The sequence below is a fragment of the Hydra viridissima genome, unplaced genomic scaffold, assembly GCF_058129835.1.
Source record: "Hydra viridissima isolate aposymbiotic clone 2 unplaced genomic scaffold, HvirCarnegie_v1 scaffold_4, whole genome shotgun sequence".
NCBI classification, from domain to species: domain Eukaryota; kingdom Metazoa; phylum Cnidaria; class Hydrozoa; order Anthoathecata; family Hydridae; genus Hydra; species Hydra viridissima.
In genome coordinates, this window is record NW_028324303.1 from 18,687,765 (window position 1) to 18,710,249 (window position 22,485).

The window sequence follows — 22,485 nt, forward strand, 5'->3', positions numbered from 1 at the left end:
GAATCAGCATAAAATTCTCTATCATAATTATTCATAAAAAAAAGGGGGGGGGGGGAGAAACTGCAGTAGCGCCATATATATATATATATATATATATATATATATATATATATATATATATATATATATATATATATATATATATATATATATATATATATATATATATCCCTAAATAAGTAATATATTATATTAGTTAATCGGCCTTATTATTATTTTAATTTTAACTTAATTTTTTAATTTGACTTATTTTAACATGCCTTATTATTAATACAAAATAATATTTATACAAAACATGGTTTAACACTATTACTTTCATAAAATATATTGTAACTAGAAAAGAAATAACAAAGAAGAAGATAAAATGCTCAAAGCTGTTCTTGTTAAGTACCTTGGCGAGCGAAAAATTGTTATTGCTAATAATAGCAGTATTATTGATTTTTTAAATAATGGTATGGATATATTTTTTTTTAAATTTCAGAAATACACATTTAATAATGTTTTTAGATTGTTGTTAAGAATAATGTAAAATTTTTACGTAATATTTTGCCTTAGTAAAATTTTTGCAAATGAATATGTATGCTATGTAATATTTTGATTTTAATTCGTAAGGTTTATATAAGGTAACTTTAAAAGCAGACTACGAAATGCCAACTTTAAACAGATACACTTTAACATAAAGTATATCTTTACTTATACACATAAATATATATTTTATTTTATTATATGTTTATTTTAAGTTGCTGCTTTTAAGTGAGGTTCAAATTCTGGTGTCAAAGTTACCCCACATTACCTTTTTAATTTTTTAAACTCTTTTTAAATAAATTTGTAATATGCTTAGAGCCTACAAAAGAGACAGACAGTTCTGAAGAAAAATAATGTTTTGTGTTTATTTTAGTTTCTTTAGTTATTTAAAGTAATGTTTTTATTTCAGTTTCAAAGAAGTTTGCTAGTACAAGTGGGAATATTTGTGGAATTACATGGAATGGATGTAATATTGATGAAGATACTTTTGTTGCCATTCTAAATGAGCAAAATCTGGAAGTTGAGACCTTGTCTTTGCCAGTATCTAAACGTTATTCAAGCTCTTCCTGCCAAAGTTTAAATGAATTTTCTTTTGTTAAAAACCCTGTATACACCAACCTTGAAAATTTTCATGCTTCTTCACCACAGCAGTGTTTATCTTTACCAGTGACAAATCTACTTGGTCAGCCTTATATGTCATCATGCTTACCAGCAGAATATTGTTCACAGCATTTGTCCAATTCTCCACTATCGACTTGTGATGAGACACCTACTTCACATCAACAATGTAGTGACCAATCAAGTTTAGAGAGTGCAGCAGATGTATCTGAACCAGTATTTGTTCAAGAAGCTTTAGCTCAAAAATGTGCATTTTCACAGTCATATTTTGACAGGCATTTCCAGTCAACTATCCTATACTGCTCAAGTAGCTTTGCATCTAATCCACTAACAAATGCAATCCAAAAAGTAAGATTAAATTGTTGTATTTGTGAATTTAAAACATATAGACCTTACATAATGATATCTCATCTTAAATTACATAGTCAGGCAGGTTCAGTAGTATGTGATAATTGTTTTACTAAATTTAAAAGTGTTAGAGGTTTTTAACTTCATTATAAAAACTGTCTCATTCCAACTACTATGATTGAAGATGTTGAAGAAATTGATGACACTGTTGAAGAAATTGACATTGAGATTCCTTCAGAGAATAGAAAGCTTGGTGCATTAGCTCTACACCTGAGAGGAAAATATAGATGTTCTGAAAATGTAGTCAATATTATTTTTTCAAATTTAAAAGATATTTTAACTGATAATACACCAAAAGAGGAGCTATCTACAATTTTCCAGCAATTATCAGCAGAATATTCAAGAAAGCAATACTTTAAAAATGCTTTTAATGTACCAAAACTTGAATCTATTTCTAAAAATGGCTTTCAGGGATGCTATATTTCATTTAAAGAAATACTTAAGTTTATTTTGATATCCCCTGAATATGATAAGTGTTTAGAGAATTCTTCTGAAATATTGATTTCATTGTTTTCAGATGATTTAGGTATTACCAATCCAATAGGTAAATCAAGAGGAAACCATAAGTTGTGGGTTTTGTATTTTCAGTTGTTAAATGTCGCTGATTATAGCCTCAGTAAAACTTTTTCAATATTTCCTTTATCAATAACCGGTTCTAAATCAGTTAAAATTAAAAGCTTCATGAAATCGCTTTTGCTTGATTTAGTTCAATCTCTAAATGAGCTATCTTTATTTGATTGCTCGACTTTAACCAATACCAAAGGTAAGCGATTCACAGTTAAATTGAAGAGCTTTATCGGTGATTCGTTAGCATGTAATGCAATTGCTGGTTTTAAGGAAGGCTTTAACAGAAAGGTTCTTAGGTGTTGTCGAGTTTGTAATTCTACTCGTTCAGATATGCTTAATCAAAATAGACATTCTCAGTGTATTGTTCGAGATATAGAAGAACATAAGATAAGAGTCCAAGAACTTGATAATCCACTTCTACCTCCCAAACAACGTCAAAAATGATCAAAATTGTATGGTGTTCATTCTGCAAGCATTTTATCAGAAATTAGAAATTTCGATGTCACAAAATGAGTGCTTTTTGATCCCATGCATGATTTGTTAGAAGGCGTAATACCTTTACAGATAGAACTTTACTTAAGTAACGCTGTTTTTTAAAGGTTTATTTACACTAGATAGCCTAAATGACTTTGTAAAGTGCTTTCAGTATCCACAGGACAGTGAAAAACCACCTGTAATAGTCGATTTAGTTATTAAGGGCAAATTTGGAAGTGCTCAGGTGCTATCTCTTTGTCGTGTTTTGCCTATTTTTTTGAGAACAACTGCGATTGATCTTCATTTTTCATGCCTTATTAAACTTCTTCATATACTTCAATTATGTCTCTCTCCTATTACAACTGATGCTTATTTATTTTGCTTAGAGGAAAAAATAGCTGCTTATCATACAATGTTTATGGAATTATATCCAGAAAAATTTATACCTAAGCTTCATTTTCTCATACATTATCCACATCAATCCAGACAATTTGGTCCTCTACGATACCACATGTGCATGGGATTTGAGAGAAAACACCAAGTAATTAAAAATATCAGACACTTTAATTTTAAAAATATGCCATATACTGCCCTAAAGGGAATGATCTTAAACACTGTATCATCTTTTTACAGTTCTGCTGGTGAGTTGAATAATAGAGTTCTCTGTGAATTAGATCAAGTAACTTTTAAGAAAAATGTAATATCTCGTATTCAGGTTAATGGTATTAAATATTGTCTTGGGTCATGTTTATGGTTTCATAGTGGTTCACAATTTCTTGTTTATGTAATTAAGGAGATACAAGTCAGAGGTGACAGAAAGTTTTTTATTACAACACAGCTCCAGTCTGTTGCATATGATGAGATAAGAGGCTTTTTTAGTGGTATTGAAGATATTACTATTCCTTTAACAGCTATTTCACCAGAAAATATTCCTTTTCCTTGGCCTGCATTTTACTTTAAAGAGGCTGGTAACATCTATATTGTACCCCCAGCACTTCCATGTTAGTTAAATAGCTAAATACAGTTTGGAGTCATTCATAAAGTGCATATGCACCTATTTACAGAGTGAGAAACTACAACCAAAAGTTTACTGAAAGGATAATATTGCCACAAATTATTTTTGACTGAGTTTGTAAATGTTATTTTGCTTCATTATATATATATGTGTGTGTGTGTGTGTGTGTGTGTGTGTGTGTGTGTGTGTGTGTGTGTGTGTGTGTGTGTGTGTGTGTGTGTGTGTTTGTATAGCTTTTTTTCAATATTGGGAATATATATTGTCTTACTTTTTTTTGTTTTAAGTTAATTGAGTTTTAGGAGTTTAAATCTTTAGAATTTTAAATTTTTCAAAAATTGGGAATTCTGCTATATAGGCAGTGCCATTGCCAGGCTTACATCCTGATATTGATGAAAAACATTTTTTTGACTTACGACTTACGAAGCACTTGATCATTAAATCTTATAGTTTGTAACTTGTTCAAAATGTTTTATTTTAAAAATAAATTTGCATTTTTTTATTTGAAGCTTTTATGGTGTCTAATTTAATAACGACTATCTTCTAATATTACGTTATTAATATCTACTTGCATATTGATTTAGATTGATAGAATTCTTTTTGTTGGCGATGTTAGACAACAACTCATTAATTACTTTCCTCCACACATTAAACAATTTGTTAGCAGCAGCTCTGTAGTAGAAGATAAGATTGTGGCCAGAGAATTAATGGCTTGTCTGTTATCATTCTGCTTCTCCCATATCCCAACTCATGCTAACGTTGTAAATAGAATTCTTCTGCACAAAATATTTTTTTCAAAGTTAAAGTTGACTTGTCTCAGCTTATATCCTTGTTATGGTCAACAATGGGTAAGTGAATTATTATGTTTAATATTGTATTTGTTAGTCCAATTTGTTCATACTAAAAGTGATAGTATTAATTTTGCATTTAAAGATTTTATTCTTTTTAAGTTCATGTACTTTTTGGTTTAAATAAATAATCATTTATGTATTATGTATTATAAATAAGTAAATTTTAAAAGTTAATGGTTTTTTAAAGTTTTATTTGACAATTTATGCATTAATGTTTGTTTAGCAAACAGCTTCATCAAATTGCTATTTCGTTACTTTTTTTTTTTTATAAATTATAAGATTATATTTTGGTTATGTTAGGATTTCATTTTTAAAAAGTTGCCAAACAATTTTCGACAACATCAGTATACCAAATGTCGCAGCTTAAAGGTGAAAAGGCTTCCACAGGTTTCTGTTTCAAATAACAATAGGAAACTCAAACCTGTTGTGACTGAATTGGTAGCTAATCAAGAGTAGCTATTAAACGATGTTGAAGTAAGAAAAACATAATTTATGGATTTAAGCAATATTTATATTACTTAGAAATTCTTGTAAATAGTTTTTCTCTTAATTTATTCTAATGTTTATTTGATTAATTTTTGTAGCTCTTCTATGTTTAAAATCGACTAGTACTTTTCATTTTAGAATGAATTAAAAAAAAAGAAAACCTTCACAGCCAACCTTGTCCATTTTAAATAGACAACTATTTAATAATGAGACATTCAGTTTGATACCAAAGAGTATTAGTTTTTCTCCTACACTAATGCTTGAGGAAGCAATTCGTTTTTATGCTGATTTCAAGGATGCTACAGTCAAGATACAAGCAATGTTGTCTTGGATTTCTCCAGAGTCTGGTAACCACACTGACAATTTGTTAAAGCTCCAGCAGAAACTTATTTCCAAGAAGACATGTGATAAATTGTTTATGAAAGTGGATGTAAGTTTATCACTTGAATTTTTGAATTTATTTGAATTAAATAACAACATGCATGTCTATTAGGGCTGTTCATGTGAACACAGGAAAAAATTTTTTTTCTCGGATTTGAATGCATAGTTGTTTATTTTGTGCCATTTGACATAGTAATTGACTGTGCAAAAAATCTTTCCAATCAGATAATGTTTAGGGGGTGCTCAATGACCATAAAGTTTTACGAAAAACGTCAAAAACGTGTAAAAAGTTCCAAAGTTCCAAAAATTTCTAGAACCTGGTTAGTTAGATTTTTTCCACTGAAATATTGTCTGATTGCGTGCTATATAGATTAATTAAAGTGCAGCAGATTAACTGTCATCAGGGCACCAGACTAAAAAATGTCTGCTAGTGTTTAAAACAACTGTGTTTATATCATTTTGTTAAAATTTGTATTCATAATTTTAATACTATTATTTAACTCAATTTAGAATTTGTTCAAACAGAATAAAAAGGTTTACAAGTATAAATATTATTTTTATTTGGAATTTCAGTTTGACAACAAATGTATTAATATTTTGATAGTACCTAACCTTAGTAACCAATTACAGAAAACTAGCATGGTAGTCTGGTAGTGTATTGTTTGTTATTAAGTGCAGATAATAATAATTTCTAATTTGAAAATATTTATTTAATTTCTTTAGTAATAGTTATTATAATATATTGCTGCAGCTGCATAAACCAACAACTGAATGATAAGTTTGTATAATATGGTATTGAGTTTTGATTTTCTCATAATATTTCAGTTATCATTGAAATGGCAGCATCATCTCGTGTTGCTATCTCTACACGACTTCAAACCAAAATCTTTTTAATTGGACAACCAGAGCCAAATCTTCCAGATAAAGTTCTTCCCTTAACATCTGATGTTTTAAAAACATTTTTTTATCATCTTTATTCAACCAAAAAGTCAGTGCCTGAAAGTCTTAAAACAACTGTTGATGAACTGATTTTTATTTGGAATAAAGCCCGTATTCCGACAGCATTTCATCCGAATGTAGTCTTAAAGTTGAAAACTTTAGTCCAGGAATTTAAATTAATAAAAAAAAATAAATCCAGATTGTCAGATTCTCAGAAATCGAGAGAGAAATCATTTACAGACACCATTGGCCTACTTTTTGACATTGCCCACAAGGATGCTGAAACCATGATCAGAATTGAAGAAGATAAAGAATTTTTATTGGATCAGAGATGTCAGAGAAAAATGGTGATGTTTGGAGAGGACAAAGAACTTTCAAAATTAGAAGAAAGAAATGAAGCAAGGAAACAAGCAGAGAGAGAACGAAAGCTAAAAGAAGAGCAAAGACAATCTGGTGCGAGTGCAATAGTTCCAGTTATTGAACCTTTACATGACGAAAGTTATAGTGATGACAACGATAATGATGCTGTTGATAATGACAAAATGGTTGATAGAGATTTTGAGATAGAAATCCCTGTTTATTACAGACAACAAGTCAGTAAAGCAAGTTCTTCAGGGTCAGCTGAATCAAGTTTAGCAAGTACTCCAAAATGACAATGTATCTTAGATACAATTCTTGACTCGCCTGATGTTTCATCAACATTAGACAGAATTAATCTATCTGACACAAAATTTACTATACTAGCAGCAGCAATTGCAAGGGCTGGTGGACAGAACCTCGATGATGGATCATTGTCACATTCTACAGTCCGTAGAAAACGAACCTATCATCGATCAAATATTGAAGCCACTGTTCGAACTGAATTCTGCGATTTGGACAAACCACCATTAATTGTCCACTGGGATGGCAAACTGATGATAGATCGTACAAATTCTGCAGCCCCTAAAGCAAATGTTGACTGGCTATCTGTAGGTGTGACAGGTCACAATGTTGACAAAATACTTGGAATAGCAAAACTGTCAGCTGGAACTGGAGAAGCCCAAGCAAAAGCAGTTATTCATCTGCTTAATTTCTGGGACATAATTGGTGATGTTATTGGAATGAGTTTTGATACTACAGCCTCTAACACTGGCTCCAAAAATGGTGCATGTGTAGTTCTAGAGAAACATATAGGTAGAAATTTGTTATATTTCGTATGCAGACACCATGTTCATGAGATCATTGTAGCAGGAGTGTTTGGATCACTATTTGGACCATCATCTGGTCCCAACATACCTCTTTTCCAGAGATTTCAGCAATATTGGCCCAAAGTTAATCAAGGAAATTTTAAACCTCTGGATGACATTCGAATGAAAATACCCCTGGTGCAAGAACTACAAAATGAAGTGATTGCATTCCTCAAAGAAAACCTGCATGTTAAAATGCCAAGGGATGACTACAAAGAAATCATGGATCTCTGTCTGTTAATACTTGGAAAACTGCCTGATCAAGAAGAGAAAAATTATCATTTCAAGATCCCTGGTGCTTATCACATGGCTCGCTGGATGGCCAAGGTTATTTATTGTTTTAAGATTTATTTATTTCGTGAAGAGTTCAAGTTGACCACAAAAGAGGAAAAAAATCTCTGTGAATTTTGCTTATTTGCTAGTCTGGTTTATGTAAAATCTTGGATATCATGCACAAATGCCAGCGATGCTCCAGTTAATGACTTGTTTCTGTTTCAGCAACTTAAGCAGTTTGCAGTTGTGAATAAAACGATTTCCAAAGCAGCAGTCAAGAACTTTCAAAACCATTTGTGGTACCTTTCACCAGAATTGGTCCCACTAGCTTTGTTTTCAAACAAACTTCAAACGGAAGAGAAGCGAAAAATGATTTCCAACATGAAATTTCACGGTGAGAACTGGTCTGAAAGGTTGATCAAATTAAAGAACATTGAAAGTCTAGAGAAGAAATCTCTGGACATGCTGGTGACATCAGTTTCAGCAAGTGCGTTGCGGTCAATGAAGGTTGATATTGATTTTCTGTTCAACAACGATCCAGCTACCTGGAATGATTCCCCAGAATACCAAGAAGGAAAAAATTTAGTATATTCATTGAAAGTAGTAAATGATGCTGCCGAACGATCTGTGGCTTTAATGTCGATGTTTAATGAATCGATTACAAGGAATGAATCTGAAATGCAGAGGTTAATTCAGGTGGTTGAGGATCACGGAAAGCGAGTGCCAGATGCCAGAAAGTGTACTCTGAAGAGTTATAGTCCTCGCTAGCATTAACATTGCACGAACTATAACATTACGATAATTAAATGTTAATTGCTCATATATTTTTTTGTTTATAATTCGTATTTTAATCAATGACAAAGAGTCAAAAATCCTAGTGTTTTATTTTGGAAAAATTCTGATATAACAAAAACCGCAGAACTTTAGTCGTATTGCAGTATTTTATTTCATTAATTTCTCTGCTAATAAACCAGTCTAAAGTGGATGTGGATTGTAATTTGTATTCAGAATTTAATATTTAGAGATAATCAAAACTGATCAAATCTGAAAAATCTAATTAACCGGGTTTTAGAAATTTGTGGAACTTTGTTACTTTTTCCATGTTTTTCACATTTTTCGTAAAACTTTATGGTCATTGAGCACCCCCTAAACATTATCTGATTGGAAAGATTTTTTGCACAGTCAATTACTATGTCAAATGGCACAAAATAAACAACTATGCAATCAAATCTGAAAAAAAAATTTTTTTTGGACAGCCCTAATGTCTATGTTTCCATGAAATAGCATACTTTTCTTTTCTGTCTCTTTTTTTTTTGTATTAGTTTAATTCTTTCACGGAAATAGTTTTAAACTGGAATGTGTGTGAAAAACTGGAATGTCTACTTTAAAAATTTTCACAAAATTTTTTTGCAGTATTATTATTTTACTATTATACTATTATATATTTTTTTAGTGTGACTCTATTGGAGAATACGTAAGAGTACCGAGGTCTGAAATGGTCCCCAAGTGTTTTTTAATCACAAGGAGTATGGCATAAGGAGTCGACAGGGTCTTGAGATGGATATTCAGCCATTAGTCAGCACCAGTGAGATGGTGGTGACTTTAGTTATCGTGTATTATTTATTGGACTTATCATATCCATCTTGTTTTGGGCAGTTGTTTGGTTTTTTTCAAGAGATATGTGGATTTGAACAATTTATTTTCATATCAAAAAAGTGCAATTCACTGTTGAACTCTTTTCGAAGTAATGTAAAGTTTGTTTGAAATATATATGCATGATCCTAAACTACATGATACTATATATTGAATAATTTATAATGATTACAAACTTTTTAACCAATAAAAGTATTTGCATAGAACGCAGTTAATGTCCTTTTCCATATCAAACTGTTTTATAAAAAAATTATAAGTGGTTGTGTAACAACTAACAATTTATATGTATATATAGAGAGAGTTTTGCTTTTAGTGAATTGCATGGTCATTATAGAAGAAAAAAAGCATATTTTAAGAATACTGAAATTTCCTCAAACATAATGGATAACATAACGGGTAATTACCCGTTATCTCAGGTTTTCAAACATAACGGATAACATAACGCCAGTTTTCATGTTTTATAACGGGTATTTACCGTTATGTTCAATGTATAATTCGTATGAAAATAACATAACGGCAGTTACCGTTACGTTATTTTCATACGAATTATATATTGAACATAACGGGTAATTACCGTTATGTTTAATGTATAACTTTTATGAAAATAACGTAACGGTAATTACCGTTATGTTATTTTCATACGAATTATACATTGAGCATAACGGTAAATACCCGTTATAAAACACGAAAACTGGCGTTATGTTTTTAAAAAATATAACGGGTAATTTTTTTACTGTGAATAGTCTTCTTCTACACTGTTAAAAATTTCCGTTAAAAAACGGAAAAATATTCTGTTACTTGCACGGAAAGTATCCGTATATCCATTTATGGGATGTACAGATACATTATGTACGGAAATTTTCCGTATCTGCGGCCAAATTTTCAAATACGGAAGTTTCCGTTGTATTAATAACTGCAGTTATAATCAACATGTTAAACCGCCATAAGTGATGATTTTTCAAACTTATATTTGGGTACACATTTAGCTTCAAAAAGAAATAGAAATATTTATAAAAGTTGACAATTGCATCTTCTTCCTCTTCGATTATTTACTGAAAAATTTGTAATGCTTTTATCAAAAGTTGGATTTCACTCTAGATATAATATTTATAACATAATTTTTTATGAAATATAATAATATTATATATTAATTTATATAAATATTATAATATATATATATATATATATATATATATATATATATATATATATATATATATATATATATATATATATATATATATATATATATATATATATATACTGATGTATTATCAACTCCAGGGATATTAAATTAATTATTTTTAATTATTTTGTGTTTAGCAAAAATATTAGTAATAAAGAGAGATATAGTGGTTTTGTAACAATTTTTAGCTTAAGCAAGAAAAAGTTAATTTTCAAACATTCTTAGAATAATGAAATGTTATTTCATAAATTTAGTTTTTTTTTTAGCGTTGATTTAGGACCAGATGGGTTAAAGTTATTAATTTTCTGTTATAAAATATTCATTTTTCATTATATTATAATATATAACAATGGTATATAAAATAAGTAAAATAACTTAGTATAAAAAATTTAAAATTTTATTTTTTAAATGGTTTTATAATAAATCAAAATAAATTTTTATTAAAGATTAGAAAAGAACATTTAGATTGTTAAAATGTTTATTAGAATGAATAATTGTTACTAGAGTTAAAATAGAGTTTTAAACTTTTTTCTAATTTATCTGCTGCTCAAAAAATCATTGTATTATTTGGTAGGTAAATTTAGTAATTGATTATTAGAATTTGATTTCAAAGAAGTTCTAAAGATTTTTATTTACTTAATATAAAAAAATCTAATTTTCTAATTTTAATTTAAATCTAATTTAGTACTGGCACCAACAATGGTAAAAAATTGGCCTTCGCTAAATCAGTCATATAGAGTAACAACTTTAAAGTAATCAATCATTGCACACAATTAGTTTTTTTTTAAATTTATTACTTTATTAAATATTAAAATGTTTCCTTACTCAAAAACTTACGCATTTTTATTTTTAGTTGATTCAAAATGGATAAGAAAGGAAATACTATATTTTTTTGCATTTGAGTTGATTTATTTATATTTTACGAAACTAATATATATATATTAGATAAAAATAAATTTTTATGTACTGTGGGGTGCAAAAAAAAGCCACACTGATATTTTTTCTTGATTTCAAGTATAAATTGTATAATCAAGCAAAACAAAAAAAATTGGATGTGGTAGTGAAAAATTCAGGAAAGAAGAGGTATGCATATATATAAACTAATATTTAAATAACAAAAATCATTAAAGATACAGAATAATATGGGCACATTTAATATTTTAGAAAACAGCGAACGGATATAGAAATTGGACAAATTATTGAAGCTGCTGACCGAGGAGAGTCTCATAGAAGCTATGTAGAGCGTTTTAAACTCCACTATTAGCAGATTGGTGAAGAAATATAAACAAAATGGTACAACTGAAAGCTCTATTGGATCAGGGAGAAAACCTAAAACTTCAAAAAAGGAAGATCGCTACATTCTTAATGTTGTCAAACAAGATTGTAAAATCACATGTAGTGAGATAAAACTAGATTTGAACCTTACTAATATCTCAAAGTGGATAATATCTCATCGAATAAAAGTATCAGGTGAATTTTTTTCTGGAAAGCAAATAAAAAAACCATTTGTTAGTGAAATCAATCGCAAAAAAAGATTAAAGTGGTGCATTGAGCACAAAGATTGGACATGTGAACAATAGGCTAAAGTTATTTGGAGCGACGGGTCTCCTTTCATCTTGTTTTATAATGGTCGACCTCACTGTTGGAAATTAATTGGGGAAAATTCAACCCCCAAACATGAAACGCAACCATTAAACATGACAAAAAGGTCAATGTGTGGGGTTGTTTTAGTGCACACAAAGTTGGACAACTTTACCGGGTGAAAGACACCATGGACCAGCATTTGTATCACAAAATCTTAGTTAATCAACTTGGACCAAGTATAAAAGAATTTTTTCCTAATGGTGACTACATCTTTCAACAGGATAACGATCCCAAACATACAGCACGGTTGAATAAGAGATATCTAGAATCTAAATTGATACCAGTTATGTCTTGGCCAGCACAGTCTCCTGATTTAAATCCAATTGAAAACCTATGGTCTATATTGGATAAAAAGTTGAAAGATCGTAGGGCAACAAATGAAGATGAACTGTTCCAAACTCTTCTTGTTGGTTGGAATGCTTTGCCAAATGACTTATTAAAAAGGCATGTAGATAGTATGCCTTCTAGATGCGCAGAAGTCATAAAAAACAAAGTGTGGCCAATTAAGTACTTATACAACTAAAACTTGAAAAATACTTCACAAATCCTAATTTCTTTTTATTATATGCAATATAGAATAATATCAAAAGCATTTCTATCAAAATTGTCTTATATCACTTTTATTATATGAGTTTAAGACATTTTTTATTGCTTTTTTTTTTATTAAAAAATTGAGTGTGGCTTTTTTTTTGCACCACACTGTAAATTTATATAGGATTATGTAATATAATTATATTATTATGTGCTAATACTTTATTAACTATTTTTTTTTTTTTTATTTGAAGTTGTTTATTTACAAATTGATTATTTAATCACGGAAAATTTAATATTTTATTGTAAATCAAAAATGATTTGTTTTAGATAATATTTTCGATAACATTCAATCTATTTTACATTTAAAATGTTCACTTTTTAAATTTTCATATGAACAACATTCCTTTCATTTACGAAAACTATACGGCAGTTGAGTTGCCACAACCTTTCTGTTGTTTAACGGGGAAAACGCATTGATTTTCAACGGAAATTTCAGTTTATATGCGGAAAATTTCCGGCAGCTACGATGACAAAACCTCCCGTTATTTAACGGAAATAAACGGAAAAAACCCATTGTATTTAAACGGAACTATCCGTTTATTTACAGAATTTCCGTTTACATGTGATGGGTTTTTCCGTAAAATAACGGGAAGTTTTGTCATCGTAGCTGCCGGAAATTTTCCGTAGAAAACGCGATATTTTTTTAACAGTGTATGAACTCGTTTAAAATCAGGTTTAGGATCAATACCTAATTGAAGTGCATAACTTATTGAACTTTCAACTAAATTATCCATAGCCAGTTTGTCATTATTAATACTGTTGAAAATCTCTGTTGAACTGTTTAGCAACATAAGAGCAAGTAAGTCTTAAAAGTTAATCGTAAGTCTTAAAAGTTATTCGTAATAGTTTTAAAAAACTTAAAATGCTGTAAAAAATTGAAAGTAAGTGTTTTAAAATGTAATCGCAAAAATTAAATCAGTCTGCATTGCCGACTAAGGTCATTGAATCCGTTTCGTGCCGACTAAGATTCAGTGTTTGGGAGGGGGGGGGGGGGGGTGTCACACCCCCTATGCACCCCCCTATCGCCGGCCCTGCTCACATTAAAAAGGATTTCGCTTAAATTCCTTGAAGGTAAGTTTACTATAAGTTCAAAGGTAAAGATATCAAAAACAAGTTTAAATACAATCAGCCTTAAAAATTTGCACCTAAGTACTTCATCTAATAAGCAACTTTCATTTGTGGATTCCGTTGCTTTCTCTTCGTCACTCAGCAGACACTTGTATCAAGGAGTTTTTGAAAAAGAGACTACTCCCTTTTATCAATAGTTACAACATTTCTAGACATTTCTGGCCTGATTTTTGCTTCATTACTCTAAGAAGACAATCGTGTGGTATGAACAGATAAAAGACAATTTTGTTCCAAAATCAGTTAATTCACCCTATCTTCCCAAAAAGCGCCCCGTAGAGCCCTACTGGTCAATTGTGAAAGGACACTTGAGTTAGTTCACTAAAGAATATGAAGAATAAATGGGTTTCAGCATCGAAAAATTTATCAAAAATAATTTTGCAAGAAATGATGGCTACTGTTAAGACAATATGTTGAAGTGAAGCTATTTCCTTTTGAAATCAGACGAATTTCATCGTAGAGACACAATAAAGGCAACAAAAATCTAAAGGATAATTCTATAAAAAAAAAAAACATTTCGCTGAAATGATACTCAAAATTACATGTTTTTTTTTTTTTATAAGCATATGAAATTTTTGAAACAGGCTCGAGTATGCTTAAGCAAAAAGTTAAAAGAGGCTCAAAAATATGCTTAAGCTTAAGCATATTTCTAATAAAATATGCTTATTTCAATACTTTCCTAAAGTGTGCGCGTTACTAAAAGTTAATGGGTATAAGAAAAATAAAAAGTTGACTTATGCTCTGTATTTGCTTTGGTTTTAGTGTAGCTGAATTAATGTTATAGTATAATAACAAAAAATAAAACATATACTATATACAAATGTTATCAATTAAATCAAAGATATGAACTTCGCGTTCCTTCTCGTCCGGACCAATAAAGGTGTCATCTGGAAGAATTTTGTTGGCACTTTCATTTATAGCATCATCTACCTCCACCGGTTGAATATCACCCTGATTTCCTATGGGTTGATCACTGCCAGGATCTATAATGGATGGTGGCGGCACTTTGTAACTATTAAGGCCCTCTGGTTTAACAAGCGAATCTTCTGAGCCATCAGAAGTCATTAAAAACCCAGTCATTGTCCAACATTTCTTCCTTTGCTTGTCATACGTTGAAGTGTTTAAAGCTTTCCAAGCTTCCCCTGCCCAATGTGTAACCAAAATTCGTCTCTCTTTTGCAGTGTATTATTGAACCATCTATCAAAATGATTATCTCTATCGAGCCATTTTTGATGTTCAATCGCAATAAGTCTTTTAAGAGTGGCAGCATATCCTGCGTCAACTAGTTGCTAAAGGTCAGAGGCACTTGGTAGACCGTACCATAGAAGTCCTTTAGCAGCAACCACAGCATCTTTAAAATTCTCCTGCATCTTTCCCTTCAAATTGTCCAGCAAAAAAACAAATTTATCAAGCTTTTGTTCTTTTACAAATAATAAATTTAGAAATATATATATATTTAAAATTTTAAGTAAATGAAATTCAAATTTTTAAAATAGTTTATGGAGGCTCACGAATATGCTTACATATGCTTATTTTTTTCCAAACCTGAGCCTCCATATGCTTATAAGCGTTATGCTTATAAAAAAAACAACATGTATTACATAAAGCGTAACATAACGTTTGGTAGAATTGTTTGTCGGGTGTGATCGATTCTTTCTTTTATATAAAACTTTAATTTCTCTAGTAATTAACTAATAAAGTTTATGACTTTGGTTATTTTCAGTCTCAAACCCTAATATCTCAAAGACCTTTTTACATTTTGATCTGGAATTTTAAGATCTCAATCCTTGAATAAATAACAGAAATTTAAAGGAAAACTGAAAACTCTAATCTCAATAAATTGAGGAGAATTGTTGAATAACCCATAAGAATTAAAAAAACACTTGAGGTTTTTCACGGAGTAAAAATTCTAAATATTGTGAATGCTATATCTTATTTTAAGTAAATCTTAATAATAAAGTTACAATTTATGGTAACTGAGTAGAGTTATATATTTTAATCATTGCATAGATTTTTTCTAAATGAAATTCTTTTAACATGAAAAGTTTTCACTTTCAACAACGAAAGAAAAATTTAGGAAAAAAAAAATTCTTCGAAAGTCTGAAACATTTAAGAATCAAGTTTGAAAACAAAAAGCAAAATACATATAAAAGCTATAAAATCCCATCAGGGAATTAAAATGAAAAATTTGTAATACAATAAATATATAAATGTTAAATTGTTGTGTAAGCGTTCAAAAAGTAATTTTCAGTCTGACAAAAAAATTCTATAAAAGAACAGTCCGCAATTTTACAATTAAAACAAAAAAAAACAAACAAAAAAAAACACGCTTTTTTAACATTGACAGCTTTAAATAAAACGCGCTACGTGACATCAAATAAAAATTGTTAGTTATACCCAAGTGTTCTTGTGTCCACCAGGCAATTTATCCTCGCAAATCCACTGATGAAACTCACGAAAGTGAGCAGATATCAAAGGAAATCCCATATTAATCTTCAGATCCAAATGAAAAGGTTCGCTAAAGTTATTTGCACCTTTTAATCGATATTCCAATTGAAAAACCAAAAGCAACTCACTAGATATTTTTTGCATATCTTTTATTATAAAATCGTGGACTTCAGTCCATTTATCTAGTTTAGGTCTCACTGATTTACTGACTTTCCGTTCAATTATCGTAAGGTCCTATATCATAAATATAAATCCAAAACACTTTTAAACAAAGTGCAGCAAAGTTTAATATATATATATATATATATATATATATATATATATATATATATATATATATATATATATATATATATATATATATATATATATATATATATATACAGTAGCGTCCAAAAGTAATTGGACAAACACCTTATTGGTTATATTTTTCCATCGAGTTTACATTTTTAAATGAAATTTTGCATAAGCATGTCAAATTATACTACAATTATGAAAAAGAAAACAAAAATCCTAATTTGGGAGTAATTACTCAAATTTTTAATAAAAGAATGGAAATGATTGGCTCAAAAGTAATTGGACAAACTAAATATGTTGTTTAAAAAAAGCACTTTCTCAACAAAGGATAAATTTTCAGCAATATTTATGAAGATTTCTGTTAAATAATATACATAATGTTACATAGTGTTATATTCTGTTACATAATGTATATAATCTGTGCATAATCCTAGTACTTCGTTGGAAAACCTTTTGCCACAACGACAGCATTACATCAACGTGGCATTGAATGAACCAAATTAAATAAAACATCAATTTGTATTTCTTCCCAAGTGCGCTTAATCAACTCAAATAAATCATGCTGATTAGATGGTTTCCGAACACTAACTTTTCTCTCAATATGTTCCCAAAGATGTTCGATTGGGTTCAGGTCCGGAGATTTTGACGGCCATTCCAAGATACAAACTCTCTTTTGAGCTAAAAATTCCATGACTAGCTTGAAGGTGTGTTTTGGATCGTTGTCGTGTTGGAAAGTCCAACCACGCAACATTTTGTCTTTTGCATGTGGCAGCATTATATCTTTGATTATTCCTTTATACATGTTTTGGTCCATAATGCCTTGAAATCGATAGATTGGACCTACTCCATCACGGCCAAAACATGACCAAACCATTATTGAACCACTACCATGCTTTACTGTAGGAACTTGATACTTAACATCATTTCGAACACCTAATGGACGTCGAACAGATTTAATACCATCAGGAACAAACATATTAAACTTTGACTCATCACTCCATAGTATTTTCAACCATTGGTTTGCTGTTTAATTTAGCGAATGTTAACCGTTCTCTACGATTTTTTGCAGAAACAAAAGGTTTTTTAACAGGTTGATGGCCAAAAAGGTTGTTTTGTCTCAAGCGACGCCTTACTGTTGCATAAGCGCAAGAATTTTGATGTGATTGAGTAAGTTCTCTATGAATTTCTTTAGCACTCTTGCGCGGATCTGCCTTTGACGATCTTACTACAACATTATCTTGGGGAAAAGTTGTTGATTTCGGGCGTCCTGACTTCTTTGAAAGTGACTCCGTTGTTGAAAAACTTTTAACGTATAACCAACTGTTGATCGCGGAATGTTCATATCTATTAACATTTGCCGCACAGTCTTACCATTATTAGATGTATGTACAATCAACTTTTTCAGTGCCTCGCTTAAATATTTATTATGTCCCATTGCAAATTATTGATAATTGAATGTTTTTATAAAAATCTGCCTTCAGAAAAAGAAGTTAAAATAGTCTAAATTATATCAACATTGTTAGAATTTAGTTTGTCCAATTACTTTTGAGCCAATCATTTCCATTCATTTAGCAAAATTTTGAGTAATTACTCCCAAAAGGGAATTTTTGTTTTGTTTTTCATAATTGTAGTATAATTTGACACGCTTACGCGAAATTTCATTTAAAAATGTTAACTTAATGAGAAAATATAACAAAAAAGGTGTTTGTCCAATTACTTTTGGACGCTACTGTATATATATATATATATATATATATATATATATATATATATATATATATATATATATATATACAAAGTATATAATGTATTGTTATAGTATAATAATACAAATACTCTTGTGCGTTTGAGAGTGCTCGATACTATTGAATAATAGAGCAATATTTATTTATTTATTTGTATAAAATAAATAAAAACACCTTTTTATGGAACTCTGAGTTTCATGCCTTACGGCAATCATCAGCCATAGTGTCTACACTATGGCTGATGATTGCCGTAAGGCATGAAACTCAGAGTTCCATAAAAAGGTGTTTTTATTTATTTTATACAAATAAATAAATAAATATATATATATATATATATATATATATATATATATATATATATATATATATATATATATATATATATATATATATATATATATATATACAGTTGTGGACAAAATAATAGTAGTGGCTAGTAAAACAATGATTTGTGATAATAATTTTATGTAAATTTAAATATAAATTAACAAATTTAGGCATAACAGTAGTACAAACACTGAATAATGAAATGGGAGTAAAAAATGTTGGTAACACTGTTCAAATTACTTTAGGGAAGTCCCGAATTTTATATACGAACATTTCTAGATTTGTAGGTTAAAATAACAAATCTGTTGTTTCCTATCAACTTATTTACATTAGCTTTTTGTTTACTTGGTTTTAATAAGACTAATTAAAGGTAAGATTAATTTTAGTGTTAATTTAATGAAATATATAAAATAATCGTATAAATTTATTTTATAAATAGAAATTATGGGTCGTGCAAAGCATTGTTGTACAGAAAAGAGTCAACTAATAATTAAATTAAAACAAGAAGGGAAAACATACAAATTTATTCAAGAGACATTAAGTTGTTCTTCTATGTTAATTAGAAATGCTCTAAAATGGAAAAATGTAGGCGAAACAAGGGGCCGAAAACAAAAAACGACTGAACATGAAGACAGATTGATAAAACGTGCTGCTGTTGCCGATCCTTTTGTAACTTCCCGCCATATTAAAGAAGATTTAAATTTAAGCGTTTCTTCGAGAACAGTACGTAGGCGGTTAGTACAAAGTAAGTTAGTCGCCAGAAGCCCAAGAAAAGTTACCCTTTTGAAAAAAAGGCATGTGGTAGCAAGATTACATTTTGCAAAAACGCATGCAGACTGGCCTGTTTCAAAATGGCGTAATATTTTGTAGTCTGATGAAAGCAAAATTGTTTTATTTGGGTAAAGTGGACGCAGGATGTATGCTAGGAGGCCGCAATACACCATAAAAACTGTAAAACATGGTGGAGCAAAAATAAATATTTGGGGTTGTTTTTCTTATAATGGCGTAGGGCCAATCTATAAGATTGATGGTATTATGGACCAAGACATATACCTTCAAATATTACAAAATACCATGTTGCCCTATGCAGAAGAAGATATGCCCCTATATAAGATGGGTTTATATGCAGGACAATAATCCAAAGCATACCAGTCGCAGGGTAAAAAGTTGGTTCATCGAGAATAGGGTTGCAGTTATGGATTGGCCTGCACAGTCACCGGATCTCAATCCGATCGAAAACCTTTGGACGGATGTAAAAGAGGCAGTTTATAGTCAAAAGCCAAAAAATCAGCAGGAGTTATGGCAAGTTGTCCAAAATGCTTGGAAAAACATTCCTTTAGAACGTCAAAATTTGATTAACTCAATGCCGAATAGATGCAAAGTTGTGATAAAAAACCGGGGGCATGCGATTAAATGTTAATTTTTTACTATTGTTTAATTTAATTTATACCAATTTTTTGTTAACAAAATAAATTATTTGCAATATAACATTAAATAAATTAATACTACTATTGTTATGTTCATCCTGTTTTTTATACTTATGTAATTATTATAAATAAAAGTAAAAATTTTAAATTTCCTATTAACTAGTTTATTATCTCACACCTATTTAATTAATAATCCAAAATTACAATTTCATTTTCAGTAACTGTTTAAAGATAACATTAATTTGTTAATTTTAATCACACTACTATTACTTTGTCCACAACTGTATATATATATATACAGTATTGGACAAAACATTTGCAACCAACATCGAACAATGCTAAAAAGTGTTCCTAATTTTACATGTCTTAAAAACGAAACGAACTATGCTACCACAGCAAACAGTTCAGGAGTCTGGTGTCATAGCATGCCATGGCATGAGCAATCAGCTGACAGGTGACAGCACACAGGCAGAATTTCGTTAACAAGTGCCATTTTGCAGCGGACAAAACAAGTGCAACTTTTTTGGTTTGTTTCATTTTCTTAAGTCTGGTCCGTGTCAACGTCACGGAAGTTTTTTAATAATTAAAGGAAGTATCCAGAAGTTTCCAGAAGCATGCAGAAGCTTCCAGAAGTTTCCAGAAGAAGCATCTAGAAGCATCCAGTAGCATCCAGAAATATTTATTATTTTTATGACTTCAAGTGCAAAAATGGCTCCCGACAGCCTTGGATTGGAACTAAGAAAGAAAATTATTGGCGATTACGTAAGTGGAATGTCACAAAATAGTACTTGTGATAAATATCGCGTGAAAAAATGGACCGTATCACGACTATGTTCCAAATATCGTTCTACGGGTAAGTGGCAGCAGATAACAAAGGTGGAAGACCGCGTTCCACCACTTCTAGAGAGGAAGGAATTAGAGCTGCCAGTATCGGACCAAACAATCAGACGACGTGCTGTTGAAGCCGGTTTTTTTTCTCGACGCCCTGCAAAGAAACCGCTGATTTCACTAAAAAACCATAAGAAAAGACTCCTGTTTGCTACATCTCATATATTTTGACTGGAATGTGCAGTAATGGCGAACTGTCCTGAACTGTGATGAATCGAAGTTCAACATCATTGGGAGCGATGACATTTGCCGTGTACGTCGACCGGCCGGAAAACGCCTCGATTTACGTTATTGCCATAAGACCGTGAAGCATGGTGGAGGCAATGTAATGGTCTGGGGATGTTTTTCTGCTAACGGTCTAGGTCCAATACATCGAAACGATGGAATAATGGACCGTTTCATGTATAAAAATATCCTGAAAGATGTTATGTTACCTCATGCTGAATGGAATATGCCAGTCAAATGGGTTTTTCAGCAAGACAACGAAACACACTGCAAAAGTAGTCAAGCAGTAGTTTCAAGACAACCACCTATCGGTGATGGATTGGCCGCCTCAATCTCCGGATCTCAACCCTATCGAGAACTTGTGGGAGATCGTGAACCGCAGAATTAATCGTGAAGGTGTTTGTAATAAGGATCAACTGTTTGAACAAATCCAAAAGGCCTGGGCAGTGATTCCACAAAGTTTCATTGATCACCTGATGGAATCTATGCCTCGAAGATGCAAGGCTGTGATAAACAACAAAGGATTCGCCACGAAATATTGATAGCGAAATACAGCTTGGTCAACATTTTGTCGAGTTGCACTTGTTTTGTCCAGAAGGAAATCAACTTTTTTTAATATTTTTGATTAATTTATTAATTTTCGTGTACAAATAATGAACTTTGTGATGAATAAACTTGAAGAACTTTGTCTCTAAACAGTTACATAGTTATTTCTCTAAATTGAAAAAATGCAGCACTTTTATATAAAGAAACTAAGTTAGCATTATTAGGTTGCAAATGTTTTGTCCAATACTGCATATATATATATATATATATATATATATATATATATATATATATATATATATATATATATATATATATATATATATATATATATATGGTCCATAAATAAAAACAAATATCAATCCGAGTGTGACACCGTCCACACAGTTTCATTACCGTGCATACCATCACTGTCCCCAAAATTAAGGAAAATATTTAGAAAAGTTGGATATAGAGTAGTTTTTAAATCGAATCCTAATTTAAGATCAATGCTAACGTGTAAAAACAAATCTAAATTACCACGCAATAGCCAACCTGAAACTTACTTAATTGAATGTAACTGTTTAAAGAAATACGTTGGCGAAACGAAATTACAAATTAGAACTCGAACCCAACAACAT

General features: G+C 30.4%; 2 protein-coding genes and 1 pseudogene across 3 annotated transcripts in view; 2 read left to right on the plus strand and 1 right to left on the minus strand.

The window, feature by feature from the left end:
* Positions 1 to 270: 270 nt before the first annotated feature.
* LOC145198064 (uncharacterized) lies at positions 271 to 9,559 on the plus strand (annotated as a pseudogene). Its single transcript, XR_016452210.1, has 6 exons — positions 271 to 452; positions 935 to 1,491; positions 4,189 to 4,452; positions 4,756 to 4,929; positions 5,080 to 5,371; positions 9,214 to 9,559. The product of XR_016452210.1 is annotated as an uncharacterized LOC145198064 (transcript).
* LOC149890301 (uncharacterized) lies at positions 1,554 to 2,667 on the plus strand. The gene has a single exon (XM_090086399.1). It carries the CDS (start codon positions 1,666 to 1,668, stop codon positions 2,560 to 2,562), a length of 897 nt encoding a protein of 298 aa, XP_089942525.1. The 5' UTR covers positions 1,554 to 1,665; the 3' UTR covers positions 2,563 to 2,667.
* A 6,597-nt stretch (positions 9,560 to 16,156) lies between the features above and the next one.
* The window catches only part of LOC145183636 (mucosa-associated lymphoid tissue lymphoma translocation protein 1-like), a 29,367-nt gene continuing 23,038 nt past the window's right edge, over positions 16,157 to 22,485 (minus strand). Inside the window, exon 16 of the mRNA XM_090085585.1 lies at positions 16,157 to 16,644. Within this exon, the coding sequence (XP_089941711.1) occupies positions 16,354 to 16,644 (291 nt within the window). The 3' untranslated portion in view covers positions 16,157 to 16,353. The remainder of the gene's footprint in view (positions 16,645 to 22,485) is intronic.